The sequence below is a fragment of the Ctenopharyngodon idella genome, chromosome 20 (assembly GCF_019924925.1).
Source record: "Ctenopharyngodon idella isolate HZGC_01 chromosome 20, HZGC01, whole genome shotgun sequence".
Classification (NCBI taxonomy): domain Eukaryota; kingdom Metazoa; phylum Chordata; class Actinopteri; order Cypriniformes; family Xenocyprididae; genus Ctenopharyngodon; species Ctenopharyngodon idella.
This window is the reverse complement of record NC_067239.1, coordinates 22390709-22411957: the sequence shown is the minus strand read 5'-3', so window position 1 is coordinate 22411957 and position 21249 is coordinate 22390709. Positions and strand designations below refer to the sequence as shown.

Below are 21249 nucleotides of genomic sequence, written 5' to 3'. Positions count from 1 at the left end.
GGGGGTCCATAGAAAAGTTAGGCTGGTCAAAAACAGTGTAAAAATGTCAAATAAATAAATAAAATAAGATTACACTAAATAAATTAATAAAATTATTGAAAGAAATAACAATTTGATTTAAATAATAAAACAGATTAGCTTAATATATCTAGCAGTACTATAGTGAGTAGGGAAGAAAAAAAAACATTTTATACATTTTTATAATATTCCATTTTCAGTATAATTTGGGAAATTGGATCTGTATACATTAAATATAGCTGTCTTTTAAATTTTAGGGTGGCAGTCCTTTGCATGAGGATGATCATATTTGGGTTTTTGTGGCATCTAAAATATTGAAAACCCCTGATGTAGTTCAGTGTCATTTTCCTGGGTGGGTCAAGTTGATGATTGGGTGTTTATGTATTGCGTTTAGTGTTCATTTACAATGTTCTAAGTGAGCAATGTTGTGTTTTTAGAGGCTGAATTTGACTTGTGTCTTAATCCTTTATCCCAGCTGAGCGAGCTGAGGAAATCTCTGAGCAGCCTGCAGGCAGAACACCAGAGTGCCTTGGAGAGAGCTTCTGTTGCTGCTGCACAGGAGCAACAGGCCATCCTGGACAGTGAGCAGCAGGCTAAGATGGCAGCTGAGGCGCAGGATAAATATGAGAGGGAGATGTTGCTGCATGCGGCCGATGTGGAAGCATTGCAGGCTGCTAAAGCTCAGGCTCTGCAGGCAGCTCTTCTCAAACAGCAGCTGGAGGAGAAAGTTCAGAGCATGAGCGCACAGCTGCTGGAGTCTCGTGTCTCCTGGGAAGAGCAAGAGAAGATTCTCAAGGTAAAGGAATGGCAAAAAAAGGCTGTTACAGAAGTATTAATAGCATTTTCACAGTCATTTTTGTTTCTCTCTCCATGTCATCAGGAGGAGCAGTGTAAGTTAGAGTCTCGCTGTGAAGATCTGCAGAGGCAGAACACACTCCTCCATGAGCAGATGCAGACTCTGAGTGGACAGATGGCCAGTCAGATGCAGCGAGCAGCTAATGAGAGTCCGCTCAACATCTCTCTGACTGAGGAGGGCAAGTCTCAGGAGCAGCTCCTGGAGATACTCAGGTGAATGTCTGCCCTATTCAAAATGTTAGGAATTTAATTGTCAACCCACTTCAATGCGAGTAAATCACTCATAAATGCAACCAAATTTTGCCCCAGGCAGTTAAATGTCTGTCATTAGCCATTGGCTAGTAAATTTATTACATTTTACTAACCAGTGATCAAGTTAGAGGCTAAAAATAAGTTTAGAAAAGATAAATTTTTACTGCATTTAAAATGAGAAATATCTATTCCAAAAGTCTGGAAAATAAAATTAAAATTTCTAGCCAATGGTAATTTTTTTTTTTTTTTTTTTTTTACCAATGTGTCCTTAGAGAGGGTTGATTATGCAGATAAAATGTGTTAAAGGAGAGGAAATGTAAAAAATAGATTAGATGGAGTAAAGCAGAAATGAGGAGAAAATGTGATTATTTCTCTTGCTTCCTCATTCATGGCAGTCTTTTCCTCCATTGGTTTTCAGGTTTGTGCGACGGGAGAAGGAGATCGCTGAGTCTCGGTTTGAGGTGGTCCAGGGGGAGAGTCTGAGGCACAGGCTGAGAGTGGAGCATCTGGAGAGAGAGCTGAAGGATGTTCAGGAGAGTCTAAGTGCAGAGAGAGAGAGGATGCAGGTTGGCATAGAGAACCAAGATTCATTCTATTTTATATTCCTGATCAATTATATTAGTTAATTGCCTTAGTTACCAGATCCCATTCTTTCTTGTTGCCTGTGCATGGTACTCAGCCTGTGTTTATTTGTCTAAAGGTGACTGCAAAGACTCTGTCCCAGCATGATGAGCTGATGAAGAAGACAGAGACCATGAATGTGCTAATGGAGACCAATAAGATGCTGAGGGAGGAGAAAGAGAAACTGGAGCAGGAGTTGCAGGATACTCAAGCCAAGGCAAGGCACCCTTATTAAAACGCATAACCAACAATTATATTTGCAAATGTACCTGCTGCTAAAAAGACCGTAATGCATGATTCGTTCTTACCTGGACCCTCATCAATTAATCAAAAAAAAAAAAAAAAAATTTATGCACTTTTTAAACCATCTTCACATTTTTTTTTTTTTTTTGATTTATTGAAAGGAAAGGGAATGTATATTGTATGTATTAAGTGTAGTTTTATTATGCATAATTATGCATGTATGTTACTTTACTTTACCTATAACTAAATTTGTGTGTACATTTTAAAATTTAATAAAGTTGATCACAAAAAACATGACCAGCAAAATGCAATTAATATCAATTATGTTTTGGTTCACAGGTGCGGAAACTGGAGTCGGACATCTTGCCTATGCAGGAGTCCAATGCAGAGCTCAGTGAGAAGAGTGGAATGCTACAGGCAGAGAAGAAGCTTCTGGAAGAAGACATCAAACGCTGGAAAGCTCGCACTCAGGTCAGAATTTTGTGTATCTTGAGGTATTTCCTTCAAAAATTATGCATTTGTCATTGGTGAAAATGACAGGATCCTGATTTTATATACTTTGTGGTGTTTAGCACCTGGTGAGCCAGCAGAAGGACACTGACCCAGAGGAGTACAAGCGCCTGCACTCTGAGAGGGAAGCACATCTCAAACGCATCCAGCAGCTTGTTGAGGAGACTAGCCGGCTCAAAGCTGAGGCTTCCAGGTTAGAGCAAAGTTTCACAGGTTAAAAATGACTTTTTATACTTGTGTCTTACTGTGTTTTATGCCTGTCACATTTTCTTGCTCTTTGCAGGAGCAGTGGCACTTTGACTATGTTGCAGTCTCAGGTTCAGAACTTAAGGGAGAACCTGGGGAAGGTGATGGTGGAGAGGGATAACCTGAAGAAAGACCAAGATGTCAAAAATTTGGACATCCAGGAGAAAATGAAAACCATCACACAAGTTAAAAAGATTGGTCGACGATATAAAACCCAGTATGAGGAACTCAAGGTTGAATATGACAAGGTGAAACAGGGTTTATGACTTAAAAGTGCAAATATGTGTTTGGGGTGGAGATCTGATTTAATTGGTTTTGTGCAGTCGGTAGCCGCTGCTGCATCTGCACCAGCCCAGGATCAGGAGGCACAGCAGGCATCAGCTCAAGAACTTCAGAGCCTAAAAGAGTCTCTCAACCAATCAGAGAACAGGACAAGAGAACTGGAAGGCCATCTGGAGAATCTGAATAGAGTAAGTGCACCTCCTAGTTTAAAAGGTTTATGACAATTTCAATTTCCTTTTCCCTGAGGTCTATTATCCTTAAATATAAAATGTTTTAATAAATAAACTTAAATATGTATTTATTTTTGTTATTTATATATATTATACATATATTATTTCCACCCTTTCTCTTACCCCATCTCTGTTGACACACCGGTTTTATATGATTTATTTAAATATTTAATTTTATTTAGTTTTTATTTTAGTGATTCATATTTATTACCATTTTCCACCCTTTCTCTGACCCCCCTCTCTGTTTTGTGGTTTATCTGTCATGTGAAATGTAGTGTGGCTCCCATGTCCATCATCAGTCTCTTTGCAAAACCTTCATTACCTTGTGATAGGATCACAAAACAATCTGCGCTGAAACGTACTGCACAAACTTTTAAGATCAGACTGAAATGATTAGGTACCTTTTTGAAAATATGATGCTCATAGTGTGAGATTTCTGTTGCCCTTTACAGACTGTAGGCGAGCGGGAAGCAGAGGCACGTGGTGCGCAGGAGCAGGCCTCTCGCCTTCAGGGGGAGCTAACGCGTCTCAGACAGGAACTTCAAGAGAAATCATCTCAGGAGGAGCGACTCAAACAGCAACTGACTGAAAAAGAGGAGAGGACCAAGAAGGCCATAGTAATGGCCAAGCAGAAGATCAGCCAGCTTACTGGTAAGAACTGACCCTGGTTTAAAAGTAATTTATTTTCTTTTTGTTCCAGTTAGACACTGTATTATTATTATTATTATTATTATTATTATTATTAATAAATATAATATATATATATATTTATTAATATATTTTTATTATATATATATATATATATTTATTTATTTTTTTTTATTTTTTATTTTTTTTTATATATATACTTTGTCCTCTACTTCCAGTTGTGAAGAATCAGCTTCAGAAAGAAAATGAGGAGTTGAAGCAACAAAAAGAGGAATTAGAAGTACGAGTGAGCGCACTAAAGTCTCAGTACGAGGGGCGTCTGAGCAGACAAGAAAGGGAGCTGCGAGACCTCCGTGAGCAGCAGGAGAGACATGGAGAACAGAGAGACGAACCAGCGGAACAGGGCTCCAGCAAGGTAACACCTTGCAAACCTATAGCTGAACAAGTTTACATGTTAAAGTGTTTATATAGTTTTTCTTCTGTCTGCAGACCCAGGAACCTCAAAGGACAACAGAACAGCGGCAGATCTCTCTCAAGTCCACACCAGTGGCAGAAAGAGGAAGGTACAGTATTTTTAAGGGGCACTACACATCCACCTGGACATTTAATTCATAGCTACTGTCAAAAATGGCTCTAGTCAAGCCTCTTTACATTGTCCCTTTTATAGTGCAAGCACTTCAGAGCCTCCAACTGCTAACATAAAGCCCACACCACTGGCGGCAACCCCCAGCAAGCCTCCAGCCATCCCAGGAAACAAATCCACCCCAAGGGCCAGCATCAAACCCATGATCACTCCTGCCCCAGTGCCCACTCCTACACCCACTGCCACAGTCATGCCCACCACGCAGGTGGAGAGCCAAGAGCGTAAGTGTTGAACTGTTTTGACCAGGGTTGTTATTGTTTACGAAAACTTTATAAATATAAAAAGTTTTATTTTAGCTAGTTGCCAAAACAGTTTGAAAACTAAAATGAAATAAAAACTATATAGAAATAATAAAAAATAAAAATGACACATGTGCAACAATTTCTTAAATTAACTAAAATTAAAAACAGAAAATATAAAAAAAAGATTTGAAATATTAACAAACTATAATAGTATATCAATGATACTAAAATAACAGTTTGTTCTTTTATTTTTATTTGTTAGTTTTAGTAATATTATTTTTTCATTTAATATTTCTATTTTATTTCTGTATTTATATGAACTAAAACGACTTTTAATAGGTTTAGTTAACAACACTGATGTACAAATGAGTTTATTTTCCCCCTTGACCTTGCAGCCATGCAGTCATCTGAAGGTCCACTTGAGCATGTGACTGTCTATGGCAGTGCCAGTGGTTCAGTGCGGTCCACCAGCCCTAATGTTCAGACCAACCTGGCTCAACCTCTGCTGAACGTTCAACAGCAGAGCCAAGCCACTGCATTCATCCAGCCCACTCAACAACAAACACAACCCCCTGCTGAACCATCCAATCAGGAACCTCCAGCTGCTGTAATGCTCCCAACCTCACAAATAGACAGGCCTCTTTCCACATCCACAGGGCTGTGGAGTGCCACCACTAGCACAAGCAGTGCCAGTGCAGGTAGTGTCAATTATAAACTCAACCAGATTAGCTCAACACTTTTGTCATGGAACTTGAGCTCTAATGTGTCCTCCTCCTGTAGTGACCGCGTCTCCTAGTAATGCCTTGAGCAAACGCCCCCGTGAAGAGGAACAAGAGAGCATGTCTGCTGATACACAGTCCCAGGATGAGCCCATTGACACTCCCATTTGCAAGAGGGTCCGCATTCATAGGGTGGGGCTGGAGGTGAGGTTCATAACTAAAGTATATTTATACAAGGTGCCATAATATAAATTCAAGACTGTGCAACATAAAACAACTTAAAATATTCACTGCAGGAAGAGATGTTGGCTGAGGACAGCACTGAGGCTGAGAGTGTTGTACCAGGTGACAACCAGGAGGCTCCTGACGCTGGACAGGTAGGAATGTGTGTAGAACTTCCTGTTTGTATTCAGACAGAGTAGAAGTGTGAAACTAACAGAAATTGGTGTTTCATATGCATGTGTGAAGGAGTTGGAGAGATACACTACTATGGAGATGATGATGGATGAGGAACCAGGACCATCTCAGTCTGTGCCTGGAGATCGACTTCTGCCTCATTCCTCTGACACCCATCGAAGCCCAGATGAGCCCGATCACCATGTTATAGTCATTGTTAGTGACACAGATAGTGAGGGAGACCACGAAGATGAATCCGAGGAGGAGGAAGAGGAGGAGGAAGAAGAGCAGGTTTGTAGTCACACCGAAGCTGAAATTCAGTGATGTTTGATTGTTATATGAACTGTTTTTACCTACCTTAGGATTATGAGGAGGAAGATGAGGAAGAGGATGAGGAAGATGACGATGATGAGGAGGATGGAGGGATTGGGGAAGAGGGAGAGGAGAGCAACGAAGGGAGCGGCAGCAGAGACGGCAATGAGGCCTACGAGGGAGACGACACAGAGGTACAAAGCAGAGATGTGCACCAATCAGAATTCAGTTGAGAATGCCAATTCCTGAATTTAAATTGAGGTAGCAAATAGGATGCAGAATTGTAATTCAACTTCAAACTTTAAAAAGTGTAATGAAAATCAAATGAAATTCAAAGACACTACTGTAAGTGTAGTTTTATTAGTACATTGTATTTTTCAGTCTGAATTACCCATATAGCATATGTTGTATTTATGATGCATAGAAACGTACTAGGGATGACAACCGAGGCTCGTTAACTGATCATTAAACATTAACCGGCAAGATTGCTTAATTAGAATTCAATTAATTTAGAATGGATAAGTGTCTGTGACCCATTAAAAAATAACAAAATTTGTTTTCCAGGGGTTTAGTTTTACATGTGCAAATAGCAGCATAAACAACAGAACATGAGGATTCATCATCACATCACGCACCTGCAGCGCTTCTGTGAATGGAGAAAAACAGAATAAAATCATATATAAAAAAGGAATAAATACACAACATATCACTTAAATAATTACCAGATTAACAAAACGAAAGAAAAAACTGCGACAAGTAGTATATGCAGAGTTTGTTCATTTTTGTGATGCGCTCCAAAAACAAGTTCACGGAAAGAAAACCGAGATGGCAGCATCCTGTTTGTTTTCTTTATTTTACAAAAGCACAATGTTGTTTATATTGTGAGTGTACACAAATAAAAGTAAACCCTTTACAGTTTCCAATGATGTCTTACTCTTATCTGTATGACCATAAATGGAGTATTTTAAGTTGTTTCTGCTGTTATAAGGAAACATTTCAAGTGATCGCGCAGACGCCTCACGCTCACACACAACATATCAGTTCTAGCATTGCTAATTTGACATCACAACCTGTTCATTAGCAAAATAATATGCAGTCAACCAAACATAAAAAGTTACACTGCTCAATTTAAATAGTCTGTAGTAGAATCTGTGACGTTCATCGTGAGCACTGCCTCATTATGGTGTTATGCCAAGCACTTTTTTGCGTATGTGAAGGATAATGTTTTACGTAGGTATTGGAACGCGAATGAAGTACAAAGCCATGATAAATAATAGTTTAGCATCCAAATATGTTACGAATATGGAAAAGTTTGGATTTGTGCTAAATGAGAGAGGAAGGCTATGTGAGGTTTCACTTTTAAATTAATTCGTTTTGGCTTGATGTTTATATAGCTACTTTTATTTTTCATTCTTGTTCTGTTCTGAATACCGTTAAATTTAAAGGATTTGTTGTAGAGTGAGGGGAACTAAAATAGCCTATAGCTTTGTTTATACAGGGTTCCTACTCAGTTTGTAAAAGTATGGAGTTTGATTTGAGTAATTTCTAGGTCTGGATAAGTATGAAAAATATTTGTTTCCAGACTATTGCCCCTATTCAGTTTTCTAAAATATAAAATTAAGAATTTCTGAAAAAAATAAATGTATCATGCAAGCAGAGTCATTGCAAAAGTTTAGTGATCGTTTTGTGATTGTCGAACACGAATGAATTTAAGGAACTTATTTTCATTACGCAAAATTGTTCGTCTTTACCGTAAGCAAGCTTTTTTGAACTTCACTAAATGATTGTGTGTGTCACTCAAACCAGCAACAGATAAAGGAGCAAACGGTTATCTAAATCAGGCTGTACTTTGCTGTTTGGTGATCAGTATCACACTGATGTGTCAGAGATGAATATATGCCGGATATAAAATGTTTTAGGTTTCTTCTCCTTATGTAATCACCTGTTATCACTTTGAGAGAACCAATGGAGAAAAAAGAGAAATTAAAAATATTTAAAGGTGACTGTACTATATACCAAACATAATGCTGAAAATAACGGTATATGAACCATTTGTTAAATAAGGTCTAAAAAAAAATCTACAGAGAGGTTTGGAAATTTGAGTCTGGAAAAGTATGGAATTTTGAAATGGAAAATGTGTAGGAACCCTGTTTATAGTGTTTGTTTGTAAACATTTAGCTTTTTACCGGTAGGCCTATATATTATTTCTGAATGTAATAATAAAATGCAACTTGGTTTTTTTTTTTTTTTTTTCCTCTCTCTCTCCCTCAAACTAAATTTTATGTTTAGAATATATATATATATATATTTTTTTTTACCATGCAGCAAATGTTTTCAAAATATCTTGAAATATGACTTAAATTACTTTTTAAACCATTTAACCGATTAGTATTAATCGGTCAAAATTCTTACTGTCGTTTAACCAGTTAATTATGAGCGTCCCTAAAATGTACAAAATTCTGACAAACATTAGACATTAATAATCAAATTTGTTATTAGTTTTTAAATTTACCTTTCAAAAGATTTTTTCATATTTTTGAAAAGTCTCTTATGCTCACCAAGGCTGCATTTATTTGACATTTATTTATTTGCATTTATTTTGGCATTACCCCAGTCTTCAGTGTCACATGATTCTTCAGAAATCATTATAATATGCTGAATTGATGTTTTAATTTTTTTGCTTAATATTTTTGTGGAAACAGCATTTATTTGAAATAGAAATCTTTTGTTACATTATAAATGTCTTTACTGTCATGCTTGATCAATTGAATGCATCCTTGCTGAATAAAAGTGCTATTTTCTTTAAAAAAAAAAAAAAAAAAAGTTACCCCAAACTTTTGAATGGCAGTGTATATCTCTAAATTAATTAGAAACATTAAAAACATTCTACTTATCAGTTGAAAAATGGGCATAATTAGTGTAAAATTATCCATGCATGTTTTTTGTTGCAAAACTTGTTGGACTAATTAAATTCCTTCATGTAAATCCCTATGAATTGACGTTCATTAAATTCCTCTTCCCTTTGCCCAACCCTAGTACACACAATTGGTTTTTGTGCAACATAAAAACCTACATTTGGACTTAACATCAGAGAGGTCTGTATAATGGTGCTTTTCCACTGTGTGGTGCGACTCTGCTTGGCATGACTGCTCGGCTCACTTTACTTTGGCTCGGTTTGCTTTTCTACTGTAGTTTAGTACCGCTTCAAAGTGGGTGGGATTATAGACTGATCTTTAAAGTTGCGCTGCCACCTCGTCTACTGACGATACAGCCATTTCTTTTTTCAAGTTTCAAGTCAAAAAACTGCGAACAAATGATGATGCGGTGGCTGTTGCTGACTATTTAAATCTAGCGGGTTTGGTGTATCGTGTTGCAAATCTGATGCTGGTAATAATGATTCTCTCTGACCAATCAGTGATCTGCAGTGTTTACACGTCACATTTTAGTATCAGTATGGTTTGCTTGGACCCTCAACCAGGTACTAGGTACTGTACACAGTGGAAAACCCCCCCGAAAAAAATGAGCTGTACCATGCAGTGGAAAAGGTAGCTTATGCCATTTTTAACCACAACTTGCCATTATGCAATGTATTCGTGTATAACTGGCGCAGCAGGCTCAGTTTGATTATGTACCCTTCCCTCATTTTTTTTTTTAATGATCATGAAAACAAAGTTAAAACCCATTCTGCTAAACATAGCTTGGGACAAACGTTCTCTGTGTATGTATGAATCAAAATGTAATACTCAGGAAATTAACTAGAAATATTCTTCCTGCTATTTCTGCTTCCGGACCATCCTTTCCAAGGTCCCTGATCCCACAGATCCAGGCACTGAGACAGAGGAAAGTCTTGGAGCGACAGACTCCACCCAACGCATGGCAGATTCTCAGAGCTGTAAGTCAGCGTGACCTAACCATCTGTCTGAAAGGATGCATGGAAGCAACTGTTGATTTTCCATGCTATTACAATTAATGGGATTAAGGCTTTCAAGCTTCAAAAAGTCAGTTGCTGGTGTTGTAAATTGCCTTCTTTTGCAATTTTTTGCTTTGTCTCAGTTGAAACGAGCACACTGGATGTGTTTGATGCACCCGTCACCAGCTCTGCCCCTCGACCTCCACAATCACCCAGGAGACCTCAGCATCCTCTGCCACCTCGACTAAACATCTTGGCCCCACCTGCTCAGGACTTGGGACCTCCTGCTCAAGTCCAGGTGTGTGTATAGGTCTCTGTGTTTTGTGTGGCATAGCCTGAGGAATTCTTTTTCATGGTTTGCTGTTGTTAGGCATTGCCTGGTGTGTGCGTTGAGGGGGAAAAAAAAAAAAAAAAAAAAAAAAAAAAAAAAATTAATAACTTGCATGTGTCTGCAGCGTCTCCCAGTTCGTCGGCAGTCAGTGGGACGAGGCCTTCAGCTTACCCCTGGAATGGCCAGTAGTGCAGTGAGTCGCCTTTTAGTACTTGGTTTGATTGTGTGCTGTTTGCACCTGAGCTTGAATGCTTTGCCATTCAATCCCAGTGTCATCATTTTCCTGTTTCCCAGCAGCAGCATTTCTTTGAGGACGATGACAGGATGGTTCCCAGTACCCCTACACTCATTCCTCCACGCTCGGATGGATTTGCTGAAGCAATCCAGTGCGTTTCCTAGTTTTTACACTTCGCTGTGCTTGTTTCTTGCCACATGACTGATTTCTTCTCTGTTGTTGTACAAAGTTCTCCACAGATCGCAGGTGTATCACGATTCCGATTCGGTCCTTCAGATGACCTTCCACAGACCAGCTCCTCTCACTCAGACCTTGGCCAGCTGCCCTCACAAGGTTGCATGCTTTACCTTACGTTATTGAGTCTTAAAGGACTATTACTTAACTGCTCTTTCTGTCAGATATTGGTTAATTTGTTTTTGTCTTCTGTGTTTTGCAGGTTTAGGCATGTATGATAGTTCTGTTTACCTTGGAGCTCATGAGGAGGAGTCGGGGGGCCGAAGTGTGCCCACAACCCCACTACAGATCGCTGCTCCTGGTATGTACAAAATCACCCATCCTTTTTTGTTTTCTTCTAATATTTGCAGCATTGTGACTCTGTCATATGGTTTCATTGACAACTCATGTTTAATTGTAATTATTGTTCAAAATTGGGTGGGTGTGTGTGTGTGTGTGTGTGTGTGTGTGTGTGTGTGTGTGTGTGTGTGTGTGAGAGATTTCATACAGAATGAGAATCTAAATTTAAGATCTCTTGGAAATTCCCTATTTCAAAAAAACTTAAGTGCAGGATTATGCAATGGCTACTTTTGTTTTACTTTCATTTACTGAGATTTCAGTACCCCTCAAATTGTTGACACACAGAGGGATGACACAAGCCATTTCAAAATAATTTCAGTATTCTTTCTTTTTACATCATTGCTGTACCTTTTTATAATTGTTTTTTTTTTTTTTTTAATTATTCAGTGACAATTTTATCAGAGACTGTGCCATCTGAAGCAAATGAGCATGCTTCTCAGTCTGTACCCATGGTGAGCACCTCCACACCAGGCCTCAGCGCTCCTGCAGGCCCCAGTGGGGTGGAGGAGAGAGATGACTTGTTCATGGACGGAGGAGACAGGTGAGTGTGAGCCCTTAAATCTACCCACACAACACATTGACAACTTCCTTTCATTCTTGTGCCATATAAGGAGTTTGGGAGATCATGAACTCCATAATGGAGTAGTAGGTGTAGTATATGTGTATTTTAAGGTAGTTTTGTCTGATAAATATTTCTGCAGTGCTGAAGCTTCACTTGAGGCTGTGTCACAGACTGAGGCAGAGGAACCAGCCCAGACATCAGATGAGGCCAGTCTGCCTTCCACAAGCCAAGAACCTTCATCTAGTTCTGCAGGTACACGCAAGCAAACTTAAAATTATTCAAACCACCTCAAATATCTCATTGCGGTTTCACAAACTGTGCGTCTCTTTTCTCTTTCAGACACGAGCAGCTCTCAGCCTCCTAAAGCTAGAACGGGGTCTGGCAGACAATGGACTAGTGGTCGTGGTTCTAGGAGCTTTGTAAAGAGGGGTAAGAATATGGACCATTTTTAGTTTCTCCAACTGTGGCCAATGATTCTTTTATTTAACCCAGATGGATGCATTAACACAGTAAGATTCGACATGATCATGTGGATTTGACTACTTTCTTGTTGTAGGTGGACCAGGTGTCCTGGGTGTGAGGGGCCGTTTTGCCAGGTGAAGCAAACTCCCAACAGTCATCATTCTAGTTCTGGAGCAACACATTCTGAACTCATAGTTCCAAAAGAATCAGCCATACCTTTGTTCTGCTTCAAAGATTCAGTCAATGTATTATAATTGTTGTTTGTTAGTTTAATGCTTTGAGCAATCCATCATTGTTATTTTAATGATTTTACATCCGTACAATAAAATTGTTTTGAAGGAAATTCTTAGTTTGTCCTTAATTCTGTCACTGACGATGCAGCATATTACTGCCAAAGGCTGTTTTTCCATGGCACATAAGACAAGGGCATCACTAGAAATCTAAATTCACTGTATATATATATGAGGTAAAGAGATGAATGACTCAGTTTTTCTGAGTTTCCTGGCATTTGAAGAAGCTGCTTGCAGAGTTTTCCCTTGGACCTGCAGCAGATTTCAAGACCACTGGTTTTTCTCTTTCCATTTTTATGCTGTAATACTTTTCTGTAAAAGACAAGAACAAAAATATGTAATAAACACTGGGAGCAGTGTCGTTTTTAATTAAACTATTAAATCATTTTCGGTAACTGAAATGAAGCTGAAGTAGAAATATGAAAAACGTGTGGAAAAAATTAGAAATGTTTCCTTGGTAATTAAATGAAATAAGTTTTAAGTTGAAGTACTAAAATGACTAAAAATGAAATAAAGCTACATAGAAGAAAAAAAAAAAAAAACTAAAATTCAAAATATAAAGAAAATACTATAATAGCATATAAACACTAAAATAACACTGGTTGAGCGATACATGAGCCAGGCTTTCAATTAAAAATTTAGCTAGACAAGCAACTATTATAGTGAGTCTTGCAATTGTATTACTTGCCAAATTCGATCAATCATAAACGCTTTGACTTGAAACAGTGCTGGAACAGAGTCCAGTCCCAGCTTTTCACTACTTTTAATGAATGATGTAACACTCACTTTGAGAGAACACATAGTACTTGTATCCCTCTTTCACCCTTGAGGGTACGGACACTGCTGAGGTCACCATGGTTGGAAATCCTCTCCAGTGCTTTGAGATATTGATAATTTGCCCCAGAGCTGTAGCTGGAAAAAAGAAAAAAAAAACTTGGTAACACTTTATTTTAGTGTCTTTTAACTAGTTGCTTATTAGCATGCATATTACTAGAATATTGACCATTTATTAGTACTTAAGCACATATTAGTGCCTTATTCTGCATGACCTTATTCTACATTCTTAATCCTGCCCAATACCTGAACTTAACTACCTTACTAACTATTAATAAGCAATACATTAGGAGTTTATTAAGGGAAAAGTCGTAGTTAATAGTTTATATGTTTCCCTATACTAAAGTGTTACCAAAAACTCCTAAATAATAATATTTAAAAGAGGTCTGTTTTACTCTAACTTTTTAAGGTCAATAATCAGGTCCATTAGGCCACACCTGGAACAAAATGTCCTTTTGAGGTTATATTGGTGAAACTTCTGTTCCAGGAAGTAGTGTATATGGTATTTTCACTTTTCACAAACTGCACAAATGCTTCTATACACACAAACCTTTCCCCCTTCCTTTATGTCTAATATATTATTATTCTGTTATTTAAATGTGATTAATCTTTTAAACATTGTTGTGATGCTGTATGGATTAAAATAGTATTTTGGGTAACACTTTACAATAAGGTTCATTAGTTAACATGAACTACTAATGAACTGCACTTATACAGCATTTATTAATCTTTGTTAATGTTAATTTCAAAATTTACTAATACATTACTAAAATCTTGTTAACATTAGTTAATGCACTGTGAACTAACATGAACAAACAACAACTGTATTTTCATTAACATTAACGAAGATTAGTAAATACAGTAACAAATGTATTGCTCATGGTTAGTTCATGTTAGTTAATACATTAACTAATGTTTAACTAATGAACCTTATTGTAAAGTGTTAGCGTATTTTGTAATCAAACTTGTAATTCTTTACCGGCTTGTCGTCTGGTTCTCATCCTCACTGTGAACACAGGAATTTTGGGCTTTTTTCCACATGTTGGAGTAACCTGGTATGTGTACTTTTGAGCCATCCCACCTGCAGAAATCGATTTGAAAATCAACACTGACACACGCCTAATAAAAACAAGCAGCCATAGTGTGCTTACAGCATGTACATGTAAATATTTTCTTCTGATTCTTACCTCTTCTGAAGAAGATTACAGACTCTTTTCTGCTTCTGTACTCGGGTATAGATAAAGCAGCTGTGATATGACCGATCTGTCCGAAGCCCTGGCTGACAGGTTTGGGAAAGCCAGGATCCATCACACCATTCTCAAACCTCCAGTAGTCCTTTCCCTATCAAATATGTGCAAACAAGATACATCAGTTGTTTTCCAGCATTTAATTTGACACCAATTGTCTGTGATTCTAAACCTGGAGAAATGAAGTGTTTTGTCCTAATGACTATGTATGAACCTTAAAGAAGTAGGTTTTGCCCTGGCAGTTGCAGCGGGTGTAAACGGTGTCGATAGGAGATGGGATTCCCCACACCCTTGTAATTAACTGAGGAGGATCAGGATTTCTGTATTTGTCCAGTGTCCAAAAATAATGTCCTATAGAAAACAAAAAGAAAGCAACACATTCTTTCACACTTAACATTTGGTTCACAGTTCCCTACACTCTGGAACTTTCCATATAATTATAAAGGAATGAAATGTGTTTTTCCAAATTCTACTCTGTGCTACCTTTTAAAACTGGAAAAGATAAATGCATTGAACCAAATTAGTTGTTACTATAAAGCAAGTGTTCTGTACTATGTGGTACTGACCTCTGAACACCTACAATGGTACCATTTCTCAGTGTAGTCATACCACTGACTGGACGCCCACTGCAGAGGTTAGTGTCATAATCATCTGGAAAGGGAAAAAAATAGAATTATTTAAGAAACAGAACAAATTAATAATCAAAATGATGCAAAACATTCTTTTTAAAAACTTCATAACTGGAATTTTAAATATTCATGATAGCATCTGAGTGTCAGCAATGTTCAGATGGAAACCGTGAAGGCTCTTAATGGAAACAAAATTTGCCACAATGAATATGAAGCATGAAAGATCTTACCAGCTTGATAATCTTTAATACTATCTGTTTTGCCATTCTTGTCTGAGCTTGGTTTAAGAGTTTGTTTTACTGGTCTGATTGGATCAAAGCCACTAGGATCAATAGGAGATTCCTTTGGTTCTGATTTGTCGTTCTTGTCTGTACTAGGCTGAGTGGTTTTTTTTATTGGTTTCACTGGAGCAGGAGTGGACGGTGTCTTTGGGACTGAGGTAGCTCTAGAATCCTTGAGAGATGATGATTCCTTTGGATCTTCACCCTGTGCCATTGTAGTCATTTCAGTGACACTTGTAGGACCTTCTGCTGGTGCAGAGCTTGTATGACCTTCTGTTGGTGCAGTGCTTGTATGACCTTCTGTTGGTGCAGTGCTTGTATGACCTTCTGTTGGTGCAGTGCTTGTAGGACTTTCTGTTGGTGCTGTGCTTATAGGATCTTCTGTTGGTGCTGTGCTTGTAGGATCTTTTGTTGGTGCTGTACTTGTAGGATCTTCTGTTGGTGCTGTGCTTGTAGGATCTTTTGTTGGTGCTGTACTTGTAGGATCTTCTGTTGGTGCTGTGCTTGTAGGATCTTTTGTTGGTGCTGTACTTGTAGGATCTTCTGTTGGTGCTGTGCTTGTAGGATCTTTTGTTGATGTTGTTCTTGTAGGACTTTCTTTTGGTGTTGTGCTTGTAGGACCTTGTGTTGGTGCTGTGCTTGATGGACCTTCTGTTGATGCTGTGCTTGTAGGACTTTCTGTTGGTGCAATGCTTTTAGGACCTTCTGTTGGTGCTGTGCTTGCTTGACCTTCTGTTGTTGCTGTGCTTGTAGGACTTTCTGTTGGTGCTGTGCTTGCATTCTCTTGTGGCTGTGGTGTGCTGGAAGTTGTCATTTCCTCAGATGGCTGTTGAGTAGTATACTCTATAGGGTCCTCATCAGCAGAGAGCATGCTGCTTGCATCTGGAGAAGACAAAACAATTACTGTTGTAAATTGACCCATCTGTTTTCCTTTTTTGTTTTTCTTTATTTTTATTTGTACTACATTTCCCACAACCCCTTGGTCAAGGTCTACAAATAGACCTCATTTCCTTCCTTTTTTTCCTTTTGCATTGGTGAGGTGTGGGTGTTTGAATGGACACCCAACCATGTCCTTTGAGTCTCTTCCCTAGGATGCGTTAAGTAAGTTTGTTTTTGTCAATTGTATGGTTTGATTTTGTTTATTTGAATAATTGGGTTTAATAACTATCTTGGATTGAGTATATATTGTTTAATGTTTATTGATGAATTGTTTGTATTAGCCTGATTTATCTTCTTGTATGGTTTATAGTGACTAAAGACCATCCTGTTCATCCTATCTGTCCATTTACATCATGTGAATCTGTGCCTCCATGTGCTTTGGGTTATTTGAAATATTCAAGACTTAAGCATCCTGACTGCAAAGGTCCGGTGTTTTTTCCAGTGTTTTAATCAGACACACCACGAAGTTTCTACAACTCCGACGAACTTTGGATATTTAACATCTGATATCCATCAATTACAGTTATGGTACAACCCGAATTCCGGAAATGTTGGGACGTTTTTAAAATTTGAATAAGATGAAAACTAAGACTTTCAAATCACATGAGCCAATATTTTATTCACAATAGAACATAGATAACATAACAAATGTTTAAACTGAGAAGTTTTACAATTTTATGCACAAAATGAGCTTATTTCAAATTTGATGCCTGCTACAGGTCTCAAAATAGTTGGGACAGGGTCATGTTTACCATGGTGTAGCATCTCCTCTTCTTTTTAAAACAGTGTGAAGACGTCTGGGCATCGAGGTTATGAGTTTCTGGAGTTTTGGTGTTGAAATTTGGTCCCATTCTTGCCTGATATGGGTTTCCAGCTGCTGAAGAGTTCATGGTCGTCTTTGACATATTTTTCTCTATAGGAGAAAGATCTGGACTGCAGGTAGGCCAATTTAGCTCCCAGAATCTTCTACGACAAAGCCATGCTGTTGTAATAACTGCAGTATGTGGTTTTGCATTGTCCTGCTGAAATACACAAGGCCTTCCCTGAAATAGATGTCATCTGGAGGGGAGCATATGTTGCTCTAAAACCTTTATATAACTTTCAGCATTCATAGTGCCTTCCAAAACATGCAAGCTGCCCATACCGTATGCACTTATGCACCCCCATATCAGAGATGCTGGATTTTGAACTGAATGCTGATAACATGCTGGAAGGTCTCCCTCCTCTTCAGCCCAGAGAACATTTGGACTTGCCTGACATAGAACACCACTTCACTTTGAAACAGTCCATTTTAAATGAGCCTTGGCCCACAGGACACGACGGTGCTTCTGGACCATGTTCACATATGGCTTCCTTTTTGCATGATAGAGCTTTAGTTGGCATCTGCAGATGGCATGGCGGATTGTGTTTACCGACAGTAATTTCTGGAAGTATTCCTGAGCCCATTTAGTAATGTCATTGACACAATCATGTCGATGAGTGATGCAGTGTCGTCTGAGGGCCCGAAGACCACGGACATCCAATAAAGTTCTTCGGCCTTGTCCCTTACGCACACAGATTTCTCCAGTTTCTCTGAATCTTTTGATGATGTTATGTACTGTAGATGAGATTTACAAAGCCTTTGCAATTTAACGTTGAGGAGCATTGTTTTTAAAGTATTCCACAATCTTTTTACGCACTCTTTCACAGCTCTGCCCATCTTTACTTCTGAGAGACTCTGCCTCTCTATGACATCCCTTTTATAGCTAATCATGTTACAGACCTGATATCAATTAACTTAATTAGTTGCTAGATGTTCTCCCAGCTGAATCTTTTCAAAATTTCTTTCTTTTTTAGCCATTTGTTGCCCCCATGCCAACTATTTTGAGACCTGTAGCAGGCATCAAATTTGAAATGAGCTCATTTAGTGGACAAAAGTGTAAAATTTCTCCGTTTAAACATTTGTTATGTTATCTATGTTCTATTGTGAATAAAATATTGGCTCATGTGATCTGAAAGTCTTTTAGTTTTCATTTTATTCAAATTTAAAAAACGTTCCCACAATTACGGAATTCGGGTTGTAGAATGGCTATGGTCTACATCATGCACAGGAAAACTGCAATATCAGAACTGTTTTGTCAAACCCTGTGTAACACAGTAAACCACAAAAGACATCAAATATTTGCTTTGAATTTTGCTGATGTGGCAAGCACCTGCTGTCTGGGTGAGAGACGGGCTGGATGGGAGCAGGGATGAAGCCAAGATGCTGCTGTTTGGTTCCTGAGTGGTCTCCTCATTCTCTGAGTAGGAAGTGCTGTTTTCCCCAACTTTCACTTCTATATCTGTATCTGCGTAAGATGAAATGATCTCTGTTGGGACATCAGTTTGAGAAAATAAAAGTTAAATGTTCAATTAATTTTGTAATTATGAACATATCTTTGTCAGTAAGTGCTGCTGTTTTTGTTTTTTTGTATATTTTACATAAAACGTGTGATTATTAATGCTCACCAGAGGTTTCAGAAGGTGTGGACTCGCTTTCATCCTCAGGGATCATTAACTCTTCTGCCTCAGCATAAGAAGACAATGTCAATTCATCGGAGTACAACGATTTTGCCTCAGGTTGCAAATACAATATCGACTGAAACTGAGGTATCTTGCCAAACAAGCAATTATCTTAAGTATAAACAAGATATAAAGTCATCTGCTTTTTCAATTGTCATAACTGATCAAGCTTCCAATAATGCAGTTATATATTTTTTATTACTCATTGTTCATGTGAATTGACTTTCCAAATATTCATCTTTGTGTAATCATTCACACAGGAGAAACAAAAAAAGTGAATTTTACTTCATACTTCATTGTTTCATCAGGACAAATGTTAAAGTAACATAGTTCAACAAGTGCTCTACAGGAAAAAAGGAGATAAGGGAAAGACAAAGAGAAAGGCTCACCTCCAGCCCCTTCCTCATTGGTCATCTCTTCATTGGAGGATTCTACCAAAAAAAAGATGTCACAACTATACTTTAAAAGAACTGTTATCAAGATCAACAGCAACATGAAGCAAAAGATCAGTACACTTTGATTTGGTTATTTGTGACAAAGCTGCAGTAATTATACCTGTAGATTTTTTATTCTTTATGTTTAGGCATAAGTTAGTAGTCCTTTGAGCTGCGGTGCCAGTGTTTCTTGGCTTTAAGGCAGTATCTGTGACAGTCACAGAGATATAAGCTTAAAATTAGGGCAAGATTAGACACATGCAAACGGATGGATAAACGGTTTGGGGTCCGTAAGATTTTTTTTTTTTTTTTAATACTTTAATTTTGCCAATATGCATTAAATGATCAAACGTGACAGTTTTACTTTGTTACAAAAGATTACGGTTGCAAATAAATGCTGTTCTTTTTAACTTTCTATTCATAAAAGAATCCTGAAAAAAACGTATCACAGTTTCCACAAAAATCATAAGCAGAAAAACTGTATTCAACATTAAAAATTAGAAGAAATGTTTCTTGAGCACCAAATCAGCAAATTAGAATGATTTCTGACGGATCATGTGACACTGAAGACTGGAGTAATGATGCTGAAAATTCAGCTTTGCCATCAAAGGAATAAATTACATTTTATATATTAAATATATTAAAATAGAAAAGTTATTTTAAAGTGTAATAATATTTCACAATATTTACTGTATTTTTGATCAAAAAAATGCAGAGTGGTGAGCATAAGAGACTTCTTTAAAAAAAATCTTTCCAAACATAATCTGTTGTAATATTAGATAGTTTATTTTCATGTTGGGAGCATTATCAATTAATTTTTTATTTAGGTATAATTTGATTCAAATATGCTGCAGTTGCTATAGCTACCACATCCAAATTCTCCATCTAGTTTAATTTCTTACCTTCCATCAAGCACATGCTCTCATAATCAGGGCAGCACTGACTGTATGGGACACAGTCTATATCACAGTGACATGGATTGCCTCTATTAAAAGGCTCCCCGCAGCGTCCTTTGCATGAGTTCTCTGTGATCAGAAATAATAGCAATGCAATCTGTTTATGACATTCACACCAAAAGATACACCAATACTGATGAAGTTCATATAAACCTTACTTGAAGTACACAAGTTTTGAAAGTCTGTACAGCACTCATTCAGGCCCAGACACTCATAGTCACACTGGCAGAAACTTCCCCTGTAGTACCCTTCTCCACAACGACCCTTGCAGCTATCTGGACAGAATTTGTTTTAAAGAAAATTTTGACTAAGAATTCAATATGTTGAGCAACATGTATATACATTTAGACACAAAAACAAACACAACGAGAGATGAGTTAATTATTTACAGTGTCAACAGAAATCACTGCACCACTACCCTGAGAGGAAAACAGCTCACTGTTATATTTATAGAATAAGATAGATAGATATATAGATATAGATAGATAGATAGATAGATAGATAGATAGATAGATAGATAGATTCTGTTGACTTACTTGGATTTGAAGAGCTTGTGGAGGCACAAGCAAAGAGCAGCAGTAAGGACAGATATGTGGCCATCTCAGTTGTTCGCTGGAGACATCTAATAGACCCTCTGTTTTTTCACCCGCAGTGATCTTCACTTTTATATAGAGGCAGAATGGGTTGGTGTTCCCCTGTCGGTCCAATTATACAGTCCGTGCTGAATTAGTAATCGTCTAGTTTGCAAGGGTGCGGTGATTCACAAAGACAAACAGACTTTAACATCCCCCTCACTGTGTGCGCCTGT

At 37.9% G+C, this 21249-nt stretch overlaps 2 protein-coding genes across 4 annotated transcripts in view; one reads left to right on the top strand and one right to left on the bottom strand.

Moving 5' to 3' along the window:
• The window catches only part of tprb (translocated promoter region b, nuclear basket protein), a 20387-nt gene extending 7754 nt beyond the window's left edge, over nt 1-12633 (top strand). Inside the window, exons 24-50 of one of the 3 annotated variants that reach the window (XM_051874358.1) lie at nt 494-814; nt 899-1086; nt 1544-1691; nt 1826-1963; nt 2329-2460; nt 2562-2692; nt 2783-2993; nt 3069-3215; nt 3710-3908; nt 4124-4320; nt 4395-4468; nt 4573-4769; nt 5186-5488; nt 5571-5713; nt 5806-5886; nt 5978-6196; nt 6268-6411; nt 10022-10109; nt 10271-10425; nt 10583-10651; nt 10756-10844; nt 10923-11026; nt 11130-11228; nt 11654-11807; nt 11968-12080; nt 12168-12257; nt 12385-12633. In XM_051874358.1, the coding sequence (XP_051730318.1) occupies nt 494-814; nt 899-1086; nt 1544-1691; nt 1826-1963; nt 2329-2460; nt 2562-2692; nt 2783-2993; nt 3069-3215; nt 3710-3908; nt 4124-4320; nt 4395-4468; nt 4573-4769; nt 5186-5488; nt 5571-5713; nt 5806-5886; nt 5978-6196; nt 6268-6411; nt 10022-10109; nt 10271-10425; nt 10583-10651; nt 10756-10844; nt 10923-11026; nt 11130-11228; nt 11654-11807; nt 11968-12080; nt 12168-12257; nt 12385-12428 (3978 nt within the window). In that variant the 3' untranslated portion in view covers nt 12429-12633. Of the gene's footprint in view, nt 1-493; nt 815-898; nt 1087-1543; nt 1692-1825; nt 1964-2328; nt 2461-2561; nt 2693-2782; nt 2994-3068; nt 3216-3709; nt 3909-4123; nt 4321-4394; nt 4469-4572; nt 4770-5185; nt 5489-5570; nt 5714-5805; nt 5887-5977; nt 6197-6267; nt 6412-6781; nt 7136-10021; nt 10110-10270; nt 10426-10582; nt 10652-10752; nt 10845-10922; nt 11027-11129; nt 11229-11653; nt 11808-11967; nt 12081-12167; nt 12258-12384 lie in introns of those variants that run through there. The other 2 variants (XM_051874357.1, XM_051874359.1) reach the window with 2 other exon arrangements.
• Nucleotides 12539-21249, bottom strand: prg4b (proteoglycan 4b). The gene is made up of 14 exons (XM_051874360.1): nt 20978-21249; nt 20600-20716; nt 20388-20510; nt 19441-19482; nt 18998-19051; nt 18703-18858; nt 15521-16453; nt 15238-15312; nt 15145-15153; nt 14876-15012; nt 14602-14755; nt 14394-14495; nt 13367-13492; nt 12539-12892 (listed from the first exon to the last, which is right to left on the bottom strand). Exons 1-14 carry the CDS (start codon nt 21039-21041, stop codon nt 12774-12776), a joined length of 2211 nt encoding a protein of 736 aa, XP_051730320.1. The 5' UTR covers nt 21042-21249; the 3' UTR covers nt 12539-12773.